General features: G+C 38.1%; 1 protein-coding gene across 1 annotated transcript in view; it reads left to right on the top strand.

Moving 5' to 3' along the window:
* The window catches only part of LOC127412758 (uncharacterized), a 34,241-nt gene extending 16,646 nt beyond the window's left edge, over positions 1-17,595 (top strand). Inside the window, exons 4-10 of the mRNA XM_051649376.1 lie at positions 4,379-4,562; positions 4,977-5,315; positions 5,524-5,757; positions 8,021-8,179; positions 8,576-8,683; positions 9,192-9,272; positions 10,468-17,595. Coding sequence (XP_051505336.1) covers positions 4,514-4,562; positions 4,977-5,315; positions 5,524-5,757; positions 8,021-8,179; positions 8,576-8,683; positions 9,192-9,272; positions 10,468-10,667 — 1,170 coding nt within the window. The 5' untranslated portion in view covers positions 4,379-4,513 and the 3' untranslated portion in view covers positions 10,668-17,595. The remainder of the gene's footprint in view (positions 1-4,378; positions 4,563-4,976; positions 5,316-5,523; positions 5,758-8,020; positions 8,180-8,575; positions 8,684-9,191; positions 9,273-10,467) is intronic.
* The last annotated feature ends 225 nt before the right edge of the window (positions 17,596-17,820 follow it).

The following is a 17,820-nucleotide window of genomic DNA, read 5'->3' on the forward strand; positions in this document are numbered from 1 at the left end:
AGCATAGATGTACTGTAGTTTCATATCTCGTATCATTCCACGGGTTCTTTCTTCTCACATTGTAAAATAATTCCTTTTCAAATCAACTGACAGACTGTAGGGGAGAGTGGGGCACAAACTATAATGCGGGGCTACTTATAACACACTGGTTAAGACGAAACTTCATTTGTTTACTTGTTACTGCCATATCAACACAGTGTGCATGTGTGTGTTTGTGTCATCAATAAATGCTTTTTTTTTTGGCCAATGCTGTGGCTTTGTTGTGTTTTCATTGTCAAGTGTCAAAATAATTGCTATATTAGCCAATATATGACAAAGGTAATAAATGGCTTTTATTGACATTATATAGTTTATCTTATATTTATTTTAATTAGATCAGATACAGTTGTTAGAGGGGGATTTTAAGATGTCATGTTACAATGTGCTCCTCCCCTGTTACAACATACCCTGTCAATGGGGCAACATTTTACTTTCCTTTTTTTTCAGGTAGATGGAGAAAAAAGTATGCACTGTATTCATGAAATAAGACCCCATATTTGTACCAGACATGTTTAAAATTAATGTGAAAAAAGAAAAATACTTTGAACCCCAAAGCTCTCCCCTACATAAGGCTTTCCATAACTTATTGCTGTTTTGGTTAGGTTTATATGATACAATCCTTTTTAAATAAAATTAAATACAATTTATTTAGAATAGTTTAGAAAGAGCGAGGCTTTTCTGCTCAGTTGTACTAATAACACCAGACCGCAAATGAGTCAAGCTGCACTTCTTGTTTTTAAACCTAATCCAACATTTATTGATGAGCTCTAAACGGTTGAAGAACCCGTGATGAGTCTCAGGTCCAGTAGACCTTATTCACAGTAGCGCCATCTTTGATTTTGAATGGGAATGAAAACGAGGCTGTGAGGGATAGACTTACACTTTGCTGTCCTTTTCTGCATATCACAGCGCCATTTTGCGGCCCTCTTCAGCCAGTCGCTGCGCATTCAGCATAGTGCGGCAGCCCGTTTCAGCTTATCGCTGCCCGTTCAGCCCCGTTTCGCGGCTGGCCCACCGGGAAAAGTCACGGTTCTCCCTATGGCTGGTCTGCCCCTGGCATGAACAGTATAAAGCTGTAAAAAGCTCCTAGATCACATCTGATTTTCCACAACTCATGTTGTCTGGAGTTTTAATGTCTACTGAATGTTCCTTAAAAGGTGTTTTTTTCAATGTTTTGTCCACGGAACGATCCAAAAACACTTTAAACTTCAGTACAACCCATTGAAGAGACTAAGTTTGAAACTTAGAATGAATGACAACCTCACAGCCTCGTTGTCATTCAAAAGTCAAAGATGGCACTGCTGTGAATAAGGTCCAATAGATTGTAGATTAGTTTTGTGTTCTGACCTTTTCAATCCTCCTTCGCATGTCCTTTATGTGCTCGATCACGGTGCGGTGGGGCGATGGTTGCTGCTTTCAAGCTTCTCGAGCAACATCCAGAAGACCCTGGGGTTGTCTGTTGACCAGTAGTTCGAAAGGGGCAAAGCCAGTTGAGGCCTGAGGAACTTCCCGCACGTCGAAGAGCACGTAAGGGATCATAAGGTCCTAATCACGGCTCATCAAACGGAACAGCTCCTTAGCAATGTTCTTGGATGTGGCTTTCCTAAAAGGGATGGCTTCAGGATAGATGGTGGCGTAGTCCAATATGACTAGAATGTATTCATGGCAGACTTAGGCAGCAGTCCCACTAGGTCCATTATGTGCTCAAAGGGCACATAAATTACTGGCAATGGAATGAGTGGGCTAGGTGTTGGTTGCTGAGGGGCAGTACTCTGGCAGACTTCACACCGTTGACAGAACCACTTCAGCAGTGGAACCTGTCACGGATTTGTTGGCCAGCATTTTGGGGTGCCAGGTGTCCGGCCATCGGATGTGAGTGTGCCAGGGTCAAAATGGTTTCTGTTTTGATTCAGGGCACCACCAACAGTCGCTTTTGTTCTCCATGCCTTTCCGGCACACAATATAGAAGCCCATTCTTAATAATGAAGTGAGGAGAAGGGTGAGGATCAGGTTGCCGGGGGACTCCTTCAATCACTTTGACTTGGTTCCAGCAGTGCTTTAGCCTTTCATCCTCTCTTTGTTCCTGGCCAAAGGAACCTCCTGTTGAAATCTGTTGTAACAGGTCAAAGAAGATGTTAATTGTATTTTTCCAACTCACCTTCTCTCTCCGTTGCCAGCAGTGCAGGGAGTGGGATGGGCCGGGTTCTCGACCGTCCAATCCTCCACTTGGTTGTGGGGGCAGAACCAAGTAGACACTCCAAGCCCGGCCAATCTCATCCCAGGAGCAGTGGTATAGGTAACTCCTTCAGTACTCCCACATCGAGATGCCAGCTGCGACTACCGCAATAGAGGCTGAGGGGACGTACCGGGTATCCCAGTGGACACACGTCACTGGGATGAGAGCCTTATCAGAGGGTTTTGCCCGGAGGATTCTGGGCTGGGCTGCCAGTGTCAAGGAGGGCTCGAACACGCCAGCCGTCGAATTGTACCTCCCGGTACATTCTTTAGGTTGCCCCAGAGCCTTGGAGGATGCAGCCCACAAACAAAGCATGGCCTTCCGGGGGGTTTGGGTCCATCAGCATTGGTTCGTCCTTCAGTCCCCCTCCCGCAACTGGGGTCTCCTATCGTCGGGTGCCCTCTGGCACTCGCTTCTCTGGCCAACCCCTACGGGGAAACCCCGGCACTCTCTCTCCACTGTCCCGGGCAATCGCTGATTCCGTCAGCTCTACTGCCTCAACCAACTCAGCCATCGTGGCAGGGGATTTCATTCCCACTGCTCGGCGGAGAGATCGGGGTAGGCTCCTCAAAATTTTATCCACAGTGACTCATTCAGCCACTTTCTCTGTGCTGGGTTTCTCACTGAGCAGCCACAGTTGAACCAGACGGGCTAGTTGGGAGGCCTGGACCCGGACTGGAAGTTGGGAATCATACAGCCACTCGTAAAAATTTTGGGCAGCACATAACGGAGACAAACCCACCCGGGCCAATATCTCCACTTTGAGGCAGTCGTAATCGGCAGAAGGGAGTAGTACGCCTGCTGCGCCTTCCTCGTAAGGAATGGCGCGAGCACAGTAGACCACTACCCCCTTGGCCAGCCCTCCCTGGTGGCCACGACCTTAAGGTGTGGAGATATGCTTCAACATCATCCCGCTCGGAGAGCTCAGTCAGTACCTGGTTGGCTATATGTCTTAATTCCGGTATTTGCATACGCCCCTCCGCCTCTGCCTGCAGATGCACGATCTCCTGTTCCGTCCAGGCCAACCCCGTAGCCAGTTGTTCTGAGATCTGTTGCTAGTGGAGTGAAACTTTAGCGAGATAGTGTATAAGATCTTCCATGCTTCTGTGTTCCTGAGAGAGAGAGCGGATTCTGCGGATACACAAAGTACATCTACATGGGGTACGTTTTTTTTTCTCTTTTTTTTTTTTTTGTCTATCCTCGGACTGTAACTCAAGCCAACATTCTGTAACTCAAGCCACTGTGGCGGGTTGCGAATGAGACACAGACAAGCTGGGATTACTTAACGTCCCCAGAGGGGTATTTATAACACACAGAGTGATATTGGTTTAAAGTTTGGTGTAGGGTGAATAGTGAGGCAAAGGCAACACACAGTGTTCTTCAGGCTTCCCGTGCTCCAAGTGCTTGTGTTTCCGAAACAGTCCTTGTGGGTGAAGGCGAGTGCGATGCGTGGCTCGAGCAGTGCAGCTTCCCTCATGAGGTTTAGTCCGTTTCTGAAATATGGAGACAGAGAAAGAGACATTAGCTTGTGGCTTCTCGTTGTGACTCCCCAGGTGTGTGTTTAGTGCTGGCTTATGTAGCACTCCCTTTATTGGAGTCAGCTGGTTCCAATCATTATGGGAGAAGCGCTTCCAGGTGTGTGTCATTCTCATTGCCAGGGGTAACGCTGTTTCCAGCATAGACGGCTCTCCACAGTCCAGATGGCTGAATATCAAACTTTCTCATTCTCTCTCTCTACAGATGTTTTGAATGAGTCAGAATAAAAACACTAGAAACATCATCACACACTTACTGAATGTGAGGAAGCTTTTACAACCAACACACTTTCATACTGTAACAGTGACGATATTTATGCCTGTACTGCCAATAATATGATTAAATGTCTCTATGATTTAATCAATAAATAACTTACTGTTTTGTTAGACTCTAAACACTTGCATGTTTTTATGTTCTGGAGAATTTAGAGAAATACAACTTGCTACTTCAGTCTCTTATTTTCTAGAAGTCTGTTTGTGGAAACTGTAACTCTGTTTTCCCCCATTATGAGGAAACGTCCTCTTTGCAGAGTGAAACTGTGAGATATTTGCTGATGTGTGAGTCCAGTTTATCAGAGTGAAGACGCTACATGAGACTCAGAACACAGACTGACAGAACTCCACACACTCATTTCACAATCTGAAGCAGCATTCACACTCTTCTGCTGGGATTTGACTCTTCTGGAAACTGGACGTCAGAGAAATGCTGTTCATCTTTGGACTGCTGCTGCTGCTGATACCAACTGATACATGTGAGTCAAACTTATATTAATAGTGATTTTAGACAAAGAAACATTTTATATTTGCAGTGATGTATATACAGTGTATATTGTGGAGTATTTTAGTAATATGTGAGATCATTTAAGTCACAGTGAGAGAGTTGTGTGTTTATGTTGAAGATTATTTGACAGTGTTGAACTGAGATCACATGTTTCAGTGTCATCAGATAAACTGTCTGATACCTTTATTCTGTAGAACTTTAATTCTGTGTATGTTTGTGTAATTTGTGATTGTTTATATGCAGAAAATGTGATTTATTCATTTAAAGGTTTATGAGAGCTATTTATACCAGCAAAGGACATACAAATTGCTCTTACAGTGCTTTTAATGTTGAAATAATGATGTTCAAATGTTGTTATATATGATTGTGTGTTTGTGTTCTTCAGGTGTGGAGATGTTCTGCAGGTTTAATCAGACAGATCCCTGTTACACAGCTCTGGGACACAAACTCTATCTGCAGATGCTGCTGGACACTTATAATGTTGAACTGGTGTTTAAAAAGGGGACGGACAGTGCGGCAGATCCAGTTTTTACAGTAAAGAAAGGCAAGATAAAGGAACAAAGGGAATATGAATCCTTTAGAAGCAGATCTGAGTTTATCTTTAATAATGGGACTCTGATTATAAACAGTGTGATCAGATCAGATTCAGGGACATACAGATTAGAGATTTATAACTCTGTTGGAGAACAAACATACACAAACAATCTTCAAGTGAATGTTGAAGGTACAGTAACTCTCTCATCATCAGACTAATTACAATCTCACTGTTGACCACATAAAATAGTTGCCTGTCTGTGAAAGTTTTTTTGTAGGTCATTGTGGAATGTTTAAGTATTTAGTCATTGTTCAAAATAATGTACTGTTTACTGTATACTGCACAGTGTTCACTATATAACAAAATATAGTATGTGAAACTTTATCCCTCTCTCCAGCTCCTATTGGCTCAGTGGAAGTGTCAGTCAGTTGCTCGTCCAGTGGGGAGAAGCGAGTGTCCTGCTCCTCTGAGGGGGATCAGCTCATCTTCAACTGGACTCTGAATGGACAAAAACTGGAGGATGGAAATAACACCATTCATCTGGATGAGGAAACTTCTGGAAACATCACCTGCACTGTGAAGAACCGCGTCAGTCATGGACAGAACACCACTAGTGTAAACCGATGTCCTGGTGAGATTATAATCTATGCATATCCACAGATTTGATAAAACACCAACAGAAACAATAATAATGCTTTTTTGACTGATTTGATTGCAGCTGATTCTCTTAAGTTGTTCATAGGCCACATCAAACTTAAATTAAAGGGATAGTTCAACCAGAATTGAAAATTCTGTCATTTACTCACCCTCATGTTGTTCCAAACATGTATGACTTTCTTTCTTTGCTCTGTGACACTCATAATAAGTCATTTTGTAGAATGTTCTTTTTGCCTTTTTCCACGCAGTTGCAATGAATGGTGACCGGAGATATCAAGCCTCAAAAAGACATATCATAAAAGTAGTCCACACAACTTATATGTTTTCCGAAGCCATGAGTGAAGAACATACCCAAATTTAAGTCACTGAAAGAATTCACGATTGAGAAGCTGGTTTGGCAAGTCAAACTTTGCTCAATTATCCTACGCTTTTGAGAATGGACTTTATTCAAAGAAGAACCATATTTAATTTTTGACAGAAATCAAAACAAGATTGTGAGGGATGTAGAAGAACAGTCTGATCAATGGATTAGTCTGTTTAATATCTTTGTGTTGATCGTTCAGCTGAAGAAACATTTAAAATACTCCATGGCAAAAGAAATCCAGCAGGCCAAAAATTCCAGAAAACATGGGTTGTGATAATTAGATGTGATCTAGAACATTCAGAACATTGAACTTCTGCACATCTGTCCCTCACAGCCTCGTTTTCAAACGCTAAAAATTAAAGATATACCCTGACTAAAATCTATCGCACTGCGCTCAAGCATGCATCCAAAATAATGCAAGTTCTCATGTAAGCATGTTGCTGTGTTCCGTTCGAAGTAAGATCTGGGATACTCCTACATGAGATCTCTGACTACGAAGGCATTCCATTGCCAGATGCTCGGAAACAAAACCGTAACGCTCCTGTTAGATTTGCAGGCATTCGACTGTCACCAGAGACATCTCATTGCAACCCACTTGATAAACAATGCTGCAGCACGAGCATTAGTGCTACAGGTATACGGTTATTATTAAGACTCCTGAGTGCCCCTGGGCATGACTTTATGTATTGCCAAAGATGTAAATGTTGTTAGCCACTCACTGTGTCAAATGAGACACAAAGGTTAATTCCTGTAGGGGGCGTTCGACGGCTCATAAAACCGACTCCTCCATTCATCGGTATTTTAGCTAAGATAGTTTTATATCTCACTGGAGACATTTTTACGCTGGATAGTTATTTTGAATAAAACTTGATAATTTCAAGGATTCATATCTGTGAATGTGAATCCGCTTCAGCAGTATCTATAAAGCATTAATAAATTCCATCCATTAATAAACAACTGTGATTGGTCCATCCTATTCAGCGCTGACAAATGGAACATGTACCACGTAACAGCGCCATCTGCGCTCTGTTTTGGTAGCGGTCTGGACCTCTGGATAATAATTTACACCTGATTAATGATACTGAAAAACTTTAATAATCATTCAATGAAAAACGGACCTTAGACAATTTTACAAATGCCGTCAGGTGGTGCCCCTGGGCATGTGCCCAATTGCACATTTGGTTAATCCAGCCCTAACGTTTATTAAACAAGCCTTGATATCATTTAATGAAGGAACTTTGACTCATTGATCGATATTATTTAATAAAAGTGAATGTTTATCATTGTCTCTGTGTGCCGACATGTTTGTGTGATGCCATGATGTCGATGTTGATCTTTTCTCCTTTTAATATTTATTATATGTTTGAATGTATTTACCAAGGTATTTTGTCTTTGTATGTTTTGTATGTGGTGCACTTCATTGCTGCAGAACAAATTGCCAAATTGGAACAATAAAGTTTAAGTCAAACATACCCAGAAGAGCTAGTCAAGCTTTTCAGTGAAAAATGACTTAAGTTTAATCAGTTCCGCAAACAAAGATATCATGTGAATTCGGAAAACTTGAAATACACAAGTCATGTGGACTCATTTTATGACACTTGTGGCTATTTGGCATACTTTGAGGCTGAACAACTTCAGACACCGTTCATTATCACTGCATGGAGAGCAAAAACAACTAGCACCTTCTCCAAAATTTCTCCTTTTGTGTACAGAAGAAAGTCAATCAACATGAGGGTGAATAAATGATGACTGGGTTAACTATCCGTTTAATCAATGTCATTGGCTAATTGTTCATCTCGGCAGTAAATTGATATGTTTTGTGTAAATGGGTTCAGAGAGAGAATGCTGGATATTCTACAATGTGTTATTACAGGAACAACTACTGCAACTGTGACCTCACATCTGACCTCTACAGTGACCGACAGGTGGTCAGGAAACGGTACGGGTTTCACTGAACACACTACAGGGAATTTCTCAGATGGTAGGAATGTCACTCACACTGGGAACCCTGGAGCATTTTCTCCATGGATCTGTGAGTTTTAGCTGAAAAAAATAAATAAATAAAATATACCACAAATTGGTCACCACCCAAATTTAGCATTCTTGTTTTTATATATTCTGTATTTTAAGATGTGCACAATGTAGTGATCTTCTGAAGTTTTTATTTAGTGGCTTAGTTCTCACTCTTTTGTAGTAATGTTGAAAAAGTAATGCAAAGTATTCTTGTTGCTGTTCCTGTTGTTATGAATAAAGCATTAAAAGCTGTTTAAAGAAATAATTCACCCTTAAATGAAAATTATGTCATCATTCGCAACACTTTCATGTCTATACAAGGAAAGGGAAAGGTAACAGATGCCTAATATCTGCTTTTGTGTTCCATGGAAGAAAGTCATACAGTTTTGGAACAACATGGTTTTTTCCATTTTAGTAGTTGCTACAAGTCTGATTGCTCTGTGCACTGTTGCTGTGGTCCTGATTGTGTTGGTCATCATAGCATGTCACATTTACAAGATGAAACAGCTCAAGCTGACAGCAGGTCAGTTCATATTGAGTTTATAAATGGGCAATACATTTACGCTTGTTTCACACATCTCACTTATGCAGCACATATTTATTTTTGCACATGTATGTTAACAGGTTACAGTATTAACACTGTGTGTGTGTGTGAGTGTGTGTGTGTGTGTTTGTGTGTGTGCGTGTGTGTGTGTGTGTGTAAACCACACGCTCATTTTACATTCAGCAGTCACGGTTCTTTACTGTTTAGGATGGGGTTGGTCAAAGGCTTGCAATGTCGTGAAATGTCGACTATAAAACAATTTACCTGGCCAGATTTAATTTAACCCCTGATTAGATTATCTTGGTCAAGGAATTACATTACTATTTAATCTTTATGTTACTGATTAGGCATAAATGTTGATTAAAATGGTATTTGCTCAAGGACAATTATTGCTGTTTAATCATAATTTTTGCTTGAAAAATTACATTTGTCCTATAGTATATTAGAGTTTAACTTTTGCTAATTATCAGTGTTTTCTCATTAACAGCAACTGGTAACGATACAGAACTCCTGTGCACTCACACCTCTCATAATAAACACAACAGAGAGGATGAACACAAGAGATCAGGTGAGAAAGTGACATTGTTTACATAATGAGAAATCAATGAAGCTTAGCTAATTATTCTGTATAGTTGGCAGTTTTCCAAGAGCATCCTAATTACACAACAAACAAGGTATCAAGACATCAATCGCAGTTGAGCAGAAACCTAAAAACCAAAGAAAATAAAACAAATATGAAACAAAACAATGCAATATATTTACATTAAACAAAATTGGGTTATTCCAAGGCTTTTCAATAAATTATATGTGTGTGTGTGTGTGTGTGTGTGTGTGTGTGTGTGTGTATGGATATATATATATATATATATATATATATATATATATATAATATGTGTGTGTGTGTGTGTGTGTGTGTGTGTGTGTGTGTGTATATATATATATATGTGTGTGTGTGTGTGTGTGTGTGTGTATGGATATATATATATATATATATATATATATATATATAAGTGTGTGTGTATGTATGTGTGTGTGTGTGTGTGTGTATATATATATATATGTGTGTGTGTGTGTGTGGATATATATATATATATATATATATATATATATATATATATATATATATATATATATATATATATATATATATAAGTGTGTGTGTATGTATGTATATATATATATATATATATAAGTGTGTGTGTGTGTGTGTGTGGATATATATATATATATATATAAGTGTGTGTGTATGTATGTATATATGTGTGTGTGTGTGTGTGTGGATATATACAGTATAAATATTTTTTTTTTTTTTTTTAATGGATGACTTGGGCCAAATAATAAAGAAAAGCAGCCAATAAGTGCCCAACATAGATGGGAACTCCTTCAATACTGTTTAAAAATCATCCCAGAGTGATACCTTGGTAAGCTAGTTGAGAAAATGTCAAGAGTACATGTCTGCAAATTCTAGGCAAAGGGTGACTACTTTGAAGATGCTCAAATATAACACAGTTTTGATTTATTTTAGATTTTTTTTAGTCGCAACATAATTCCCATAGTTCCATTTATGTTATTCCATAGTTTTAATGACTTTAGTATTATTCTAAAACGTGAAAATAATAATAATAATAATAATAATAATAATAATAAAGAATGAGTAAGTGACCCTAAACTTTTGAAAAGCAGTGAACATATATACACATACTGTATATAAATGAAAATCTTGCCCAACAACATGCCTTCATCATCTGTTTTTCTGTCTGTAGATGTGACCCCAAATGCAGATGTGAAATATGCTGTGGTTGGCCCTCAGACGAATAGGAATAAGAGGAAGATGAAGGAGGAAGAGGTTCAGTATGGAGAGGTGACGTTCACTCCAGCTGTCTTAAACAATCATCAGTATAAAGAACAGGAAGACTGTGTGTACTCTCAAGTACAGACACGACAGAAAAACATAAGCCTTTAGAACAGTGCTTGTCAAATGGTGGGTTATGACCTAAAATGAGTCTCATGTTCTGTTCTGATCTGATAGTGTCACAGACAGCAGGAGAAAAAATGCTAAATGCAAAAAACTAAATGCAATTAACCATAAAATCGTGCATAGTTGGGATAGCAACATAAGTAGACTTATCCACTTTTAAAAGAGAGAAGAAAACACTTTCAATATCTTTTGCTGTTGATGTCAAAGTTCGTGCATCCAATCAAACTCGACAGTATTTTGGCACAAATTCATCTGTCAATTGGTAGAAGCTAGACAGATGACAACATGGAAAGGTTGTGTGACATGAACTCATCAGAGGTGGGTAGAGTAGCCAAAAACTGTACTCAAGTAAAAGTACAATTACTTTAAAAAATAATTACTCAAGTAGAAGTACTAACATAAATAATTACTTGAGTAAGAGTAAGAAAGTATCCAATTAAAAGAGTACTCAAGTAGACATATTGGACGTTAACTCCCCTATATTCCATTACATAATACACATTTAACATGTATTACAGAATTATTATTATTGTTATTATTAATGGAAATTCCGTAATCATTCACCATCATGTTGTTCCAAACCCGTATGACTTTCTTTCTTCCATGCAACACAATAAGGAGATTTTGAACAGAATGTCTCTCCATATTTTGAAAGGGAATGGTGACTGAGACGTCAGTCTCTAACATTCTGTTTAACATATTTTGTGTTACACATAATGCAAAGCGTCACACTGGTTTGGAACAACATGAGGGTAGGGAAATGATGACAGAATATTAAATTATGGCTGAGCTATCACTTTAAAGGGGTAGTTTACCCAAAAATTATCTCATCATTTACTCACCCTCATGCCATCCCAGATGTGTATGACTTCCTTTCTTCTGCAGAACACAAATGAAGATTTTTAGAAGAATATTTTAGCTCTGTAGGTCAAAATATTGATGCTCCAAAAACACATAAAGGAAGCATAAAAGTAATCCATAAGACTCCAGTAGTTAAATATGATATGATATGTGTGGGTGAGTCATTTTTTGCTAGACAGCAGGGGCAATATGCAGAGAATGTGAATCAACAAAAACACAAGAAGAAGAATGTGAAGGTGATCTGTTTCTCTGTTTCTCATCCACACCTATCACATCGCTTCTGAGGATATTGATTTAACCACTGGAGTCGTATGCATTACTTTAATGCTGACTTATGTGATTCTGTTTAGCTTTAAAATGTTGGCACCCATTCACTTGCATTGTATGGACCTACAGAGCTGAGAAATTCTTCTAAAAATCTTCATTTGAGTTCAGCAGATGAAAGAAAGTCATACACATCTGGGGTGGCATGAGGGTGAGTAAAAAATAATTTTGGGGTGAACTACCCCTTTAACCCTCTGGGGCCTGAGGGTGTTTTGGGCCCTGGAGAAGTTTTGACATGCTTTGACATTTGTGCTTTTTTTAGTTGCTTAAAAACATATTAACGGCTAAACACTGTATTCAGCACAAACTGGGCTACAATAATATGTGAGCAACATGTATGTACATGTTTGTATTTTTGAGAAAATAACGTTTATGCATGGTTTTTGAAAAAACAAAAATGTTAAGTCACTGAAATAAGGCCATATATCACATACTAAACATTTATTCACAAGACTTTTGAGGACTGGACCTTGTAGCCTAGAGTTTTTGCTACAAAATGATGTGAAAACCATCCTGATCACTCATTCATACAAAACAATATAGTCATTTAACTTTTGTAAGACACTTTTAGTGTTAGAAAGGCCATATGCGAGGAGGCGTGGATGATCATGAATATTAATGTGATTCACACCTGAGGAGACAAAGACCCCTCCTCTGAGAGAGAATGAATGTTTGTAGCTTATTCACAAAATCGAGTTTAAGTTCAAAGAATTAATCTGAATATACATTTTCTTTATGTAAAGACTTTACTTTAGACCTACACTACCATTGAAAAGTTTTAGATCGGTAAGATTTTTAAATGTTTTTAAAAGAAGCCTCTTCTGCTCACCAAAGCTGCATTTATTTAATCCAAAATACAGCAAAAACAGTTAAATTGTGAAATATTTTTACAATTTAAAATAACTGTTTTCTATTTGAATATATAGTAAAATGCAATTTATTCCTGTGATGTAAAGCTGAATTTTCAGCATCATTACTGCAGTCTTCAGTGTCACATGATCCTTCAGAAATCATTCTAATATGCTGATTTTCTAATATGGGCACATTTACAGCACATTTTACACATTTACACCTGATCATCGTTGATGATAATGAGGCAGCATAAACACTAGTTAAAATCTAATCTAAACATTCATATTATTTTTATATCATATTACATATCATATTTATATCATACAGCATACAATTTAAATACCTGCTTTAGCCGAAACAACATTTAAATGTAACTAAAACTTGCCGATTAGGACATATTTCAAATTTCAATACACTGAATCCTGGCTGGCAAGTCTGGAAATAGTCCAACTAGTAAAATATGTCCATGTTTATATAAAATAGCATGTCAACTAATGTAAGTAAAGGCTTACTCATCCGAAATTGTATCCTCGGCTGGATCAAGTCGCTCTTCAAACGTTCCTCGTCGGATTCCCGCTCCTCTTCTGAGGAAAATGTGAACTCTTCCTCACTATCCAGGACCATCTGAAGAGCTTCCTCACCTGTGTAGCGTGCCATCTTCCAAACGCGCAGGAATGTTAATGAATCAGATGATGAATTTATGTTTTTTAAGGCATTGTTGGGGGCGTTTACTATTTGCATTGATCGTCTCAGCACATTACTGTATGAATAGCGCCCTCTGCTGGTGGGTGGGATCACATTAGAGATTATGAGCTGAGCCAGGAGAAACTGTACATCGCTTTGTTTCATACAGATTACATTGCAGGAGAGTATTTGTTTTAAATTTGAATTGTTTGATTTAAAAGTAGACATTTTAAGCTTTCTTTAGACATATGTTTCATGTTTGTGTGATAAGTATTCATGGAGTTTCAGTTCATTTTCGTGATGTGTTTCAGAAAGATGCTTGTGGAAACAGAGACGGCTGTTACAAAAGCTCAAGGTTTTGTTGTTATTGTGAGTGAACACAAATAAAAGTAGACCCTTTATAGTTTCTAATGATGTCTTACACTTATCTGTATGCCCAAAAATGACAGAGTATTTTAAGTTGTTTCCGCTGTTATGCGGAAAAAATCCAGCAGGATGCGCCGGTGCGTCCGTCGACCCCAGAGGGTTGGCTCTTGTCAGATCTGGATGAATTTGTCAATAAGAGAGGTTTGGAAACATTTCTAGTAATTATTACAGTGAAAACATGAAAATGTCTCACAAAGACATTATATATAATGCTGAAATATAAACCAAAGCAAGACCATGCTTTATTAATGCCTGCTTTCGCTTTTTCATAGCTTTTAAAGTCCTGTGTGGATTCTTATTTCAGTGTAGTTACAGTTTTCAATGTCGAAAGAATTTAGATCATTAGTTCTGTACAGCAGTACCGCCGCTCCCTAAATGCAGAGTACGCAGCCTGTGTAGGGCACCAACCCCAGTCGTGGAACACTCGCTGTGTCTGAAACCGCCCCCATCCACTATATAGTGCACTATTTTGGGTGTCTGCCATTTTGTAGGAGTGTCTGAATTCTGATTGAGCCACTTGTTCCTTACTTTTGTTCACTCATTATTACCCACAATGCACTCTAATTTCGAGTGTGCATTTGATGTACACTCGACGACGGTTAACTGCCCACAATCCACCACGGGGAAGACATATGAGCTGGGAGTTTACTGCTTCCTTCAATCCTGCAGTGTTTTATTTCATGCTGAATGTTGTAAATTACTTTTTGACAAATCATTACTTGATTCAAATAACATAATAACATATAGAGAGGCAAAACATACAGATACATTTTAAAATGTACTCTTTGTTTGATCAAATGTGTTTACTCTTTACACACAGTATATATAAAAAATGACAAACAGAATGAAGATTGATTGTATTAATATATTATTTAATAAGAATAACAAGTAAGGCCCAAGTATTTTAAAAGTTAATATGTGATGTTGTTTCTGTGATAGCCCCAGAGCTCCGACACTCGGTGTATACGTCAGCATCCGAATTCACTCATTTCGTTCACTTACTGCTGAGATATAGTGCACTAACTGCCATTCAATATATAGGAAATAGTGAACGAGTGAACGATTTCTGATACAGCCACTCTCTTCGCCATACGATTGCCTCGCGCCTGCACATCTCTCACGCGCGCGCCACGCGCACTTCGCTGTGCATGTGCAGAAATGCTGTCTGTTCACACCAGTTGTCAATCACGTGAACAGCAGAGCTAAGGCATTTATTTACACTTAACTTGGATGTTTACATGGATTTATATAGTTAATCCACCTGAAGTAGCTGCGATAGTTTCCAGTACCCCCACGAGGGCACGTGGTAAATGCGAAATACTGCTCGTGACATGCGGGACGTGGGATAAAGCGCTTAAAACTTAAAAACACAAATACACTTAAAAACTGATGTCATAAGAGCCCAGTTACAGAATCACCCTGAAAATGACCATCACATTCACACAGAAAAGCCCGTGTTATCATTAGAGCCAAAACTTACCTCAGCGTACTGCCTTAAATTGAAGCTGTGATTTTAATCTTGAAATGTCCGCTTGTCTTGGTGTTAAATGAAAGCATTGCATGATGAAACTTTTATTTTTTTCACCGTGTGGAGCGAAGAAAGTGTTTCACTTTGAAGAGTTTGATGCTGCTGCAGTGATCGAGTGACAGTCTATGACACCGGCTCAGCGTGTGCCTCTGTGTGAACTTCCGCTCTCAGTAAATTACGCATTAATTAAAATTTAACCCAGTAATGTAACGACAGGAATGCTGCCCACTGTAAAGTAAAAAAATGTCATTAGAAATGTACTTGAGTGAGAGTAAGAAGTACCCACTTTTAAACCTACTCTAAAAGTATTTTTCCCCCAAAAAAGTTACTCAAGTAAATGTAATGGAGTAAATGTAGGGCGCTACTACCCACCTCTGGAATTTATCCTCAAAAACCATTAACAAAACTACACAAGCTCAAAGAAAATATAACTAAGACTACATTAAAACACAGATTCACTTGCCGCTAGAGTAAACATGGTTTGTGTCGACAACAATGTGTTTTGTAAAGTGAATTATTGACTGTCGAGAGCATTAAACCAACAAATTTCAAGAGGCATTTTAGACTTTCCTATTCAGCCTATATCATGTTAGAAATTTTGCATAGTTGTTGCATAGTTTTCATTGTAATGTAAATTCCAATGTTTTATTTTAGAACATGTTTGTTTACCTTGTACTGATAAATGAGTATGGTTCGTACTGGGTCACCAATTGACATCCGATGTCAAATATGGATCCTGTATCGAACCCAGTTGAGAAGCACTGAAATAAAACACATGATAAATAAGTGTATTCTAGTGTCATGAAAGCACAAAGAATATTAAGCAACTTTCAATGTTCATTTAATTTAATTCTGAGCATTGTACAGTTTATACAAATCATATTTATGTAGTATCTGAGCAGACTTCATTTTGCATATTTGTTCAGTTCAGTTTTATTTTATAAAGTGTCATTTAAGGTTAGTGTTAAATTGTGGCTATATATTCAGACCGAATGCTTGTGCAGTCTTGAGTGTGCTCGCCAAACGGGGGAAATCAAATGTTTCTTATTTTCCATCAGACCACTTCTGCTTCTGTGTTTTAAAATGAACAGTTTTTAAACATCTGTGTTGAACAGTGTGGCGAAGTTTTACTTGAATAAGTTTGCACTTACATAGTTTAAGAATGAGATATTTTGTGACATTAGAACTGCAATCAACAAAAAAATACATGTAAAAATCACGTGAGACAAAAGTATTGTTTGTATATCTCGACTGGTAGAGCTTTAAATTGTCAAATGCATAAAAGTAAACACACACATGACCTAACCTGTCATTTACTTTCCTGTTTTTAGCAAAATGCTCTTACTGAAGTGTACAAATTATGATAGTAGCATTTACATGGACAGGCAGTTCAAGAAACCACAAACAACTGCAATTACTTTGTACTTATAACATTTAATAGTGAATCTTGCGGTGTGATTGGTGCTTCGTTTGAATCAGTTTAGACTGTAGCAGTTACTGTGACTTTGTTGTACCACTGAGGAGCAGAAATAAAGATGTTTCTGGAGTCTGAACCCTTCGTGAGGAGATAATGTGGGTTTAGTTGAGCAGTCGTGGCTGATCCTGATCCTGGCAGATCCTGTCTTGGATCTCTTAGTATTTACGTGCACACAGATGGCATGCATTGCTTTTTTTATTGTAATATACATGTGTTATATAATATATTAATATAGAACATTAATATCGTATTCAGTGTTCAGTTATGTATGGTCTGTCCATTCTAGAATTTAGAAGGTAGATAAACAGTCTGAAACCACAGAACATCACATTTTTACTAAGTGATGAGTTTTGAAATCTTCGCCTGAGCTTTTACAGAGCCTGAGGGTCTAGTGTGAATTTCTTAAAAGTGGTTTCCTAATAATATAATGTGATTTCCTGGATCTGATAAACTTCTCCCATCTCAAAACTAGAAGTGTCTGTGTGAAACATGTCAAGAACATGTGCAGGTGATATTTCACCCCAAAATCAAAAGAAAAAATAATTGTATTTAGCCTGTTTTGAAGATTTATGCATTCCAACCATTTAAGCTCGGATGGGCCCGCCGGTGGGGAAAAAATATAATTGTCAAAATATGTATAACTTTTGACCAAAACAAAATATGTATTGTTTCAAAGTTTAGAAGCTCTACTGTACAATGCATTTAGACATTACGACCAAAACTGAACAAGTGCTTTGAAATTTGAAACTGCAATTTTTTTTTAATAAATTATCAAAAAGGAACAATGTACATATTATTATAATCAGTGAAAGCATCAAACTCGTCAAATAGTCATGTGTCATATGTCGTTAGAAAGCTCTCAAAGAGTAGAATACAACCAGACAAAACTTACTTTTACTCACAGACAAAAATATAGTGAGTAATAGCTAAGTATATGTCTTTGACAATTATGTTGGTGTTGCTTAAATGCTGCATTTTCACTTATA

Source organism: Myxocyprinus asiaticus, chromosome 22 (genome assembly GCF_019703515.2).
Source record: "Myxocyprinus asiaticus isolate MX2 ecotype Aquarium Trade chromosome 22, UBuf_Myxa_2, whole genome shotgun sequence".
In the NCBI taxonomy this organism is placed as follows: domain Eukaryota; kingdom Metazoa; phylum Chordata; class Actinopteri; order Cypriniformes; family Catostomidae; genus Myxocyprinus; species Myxocyprinus asiaticus.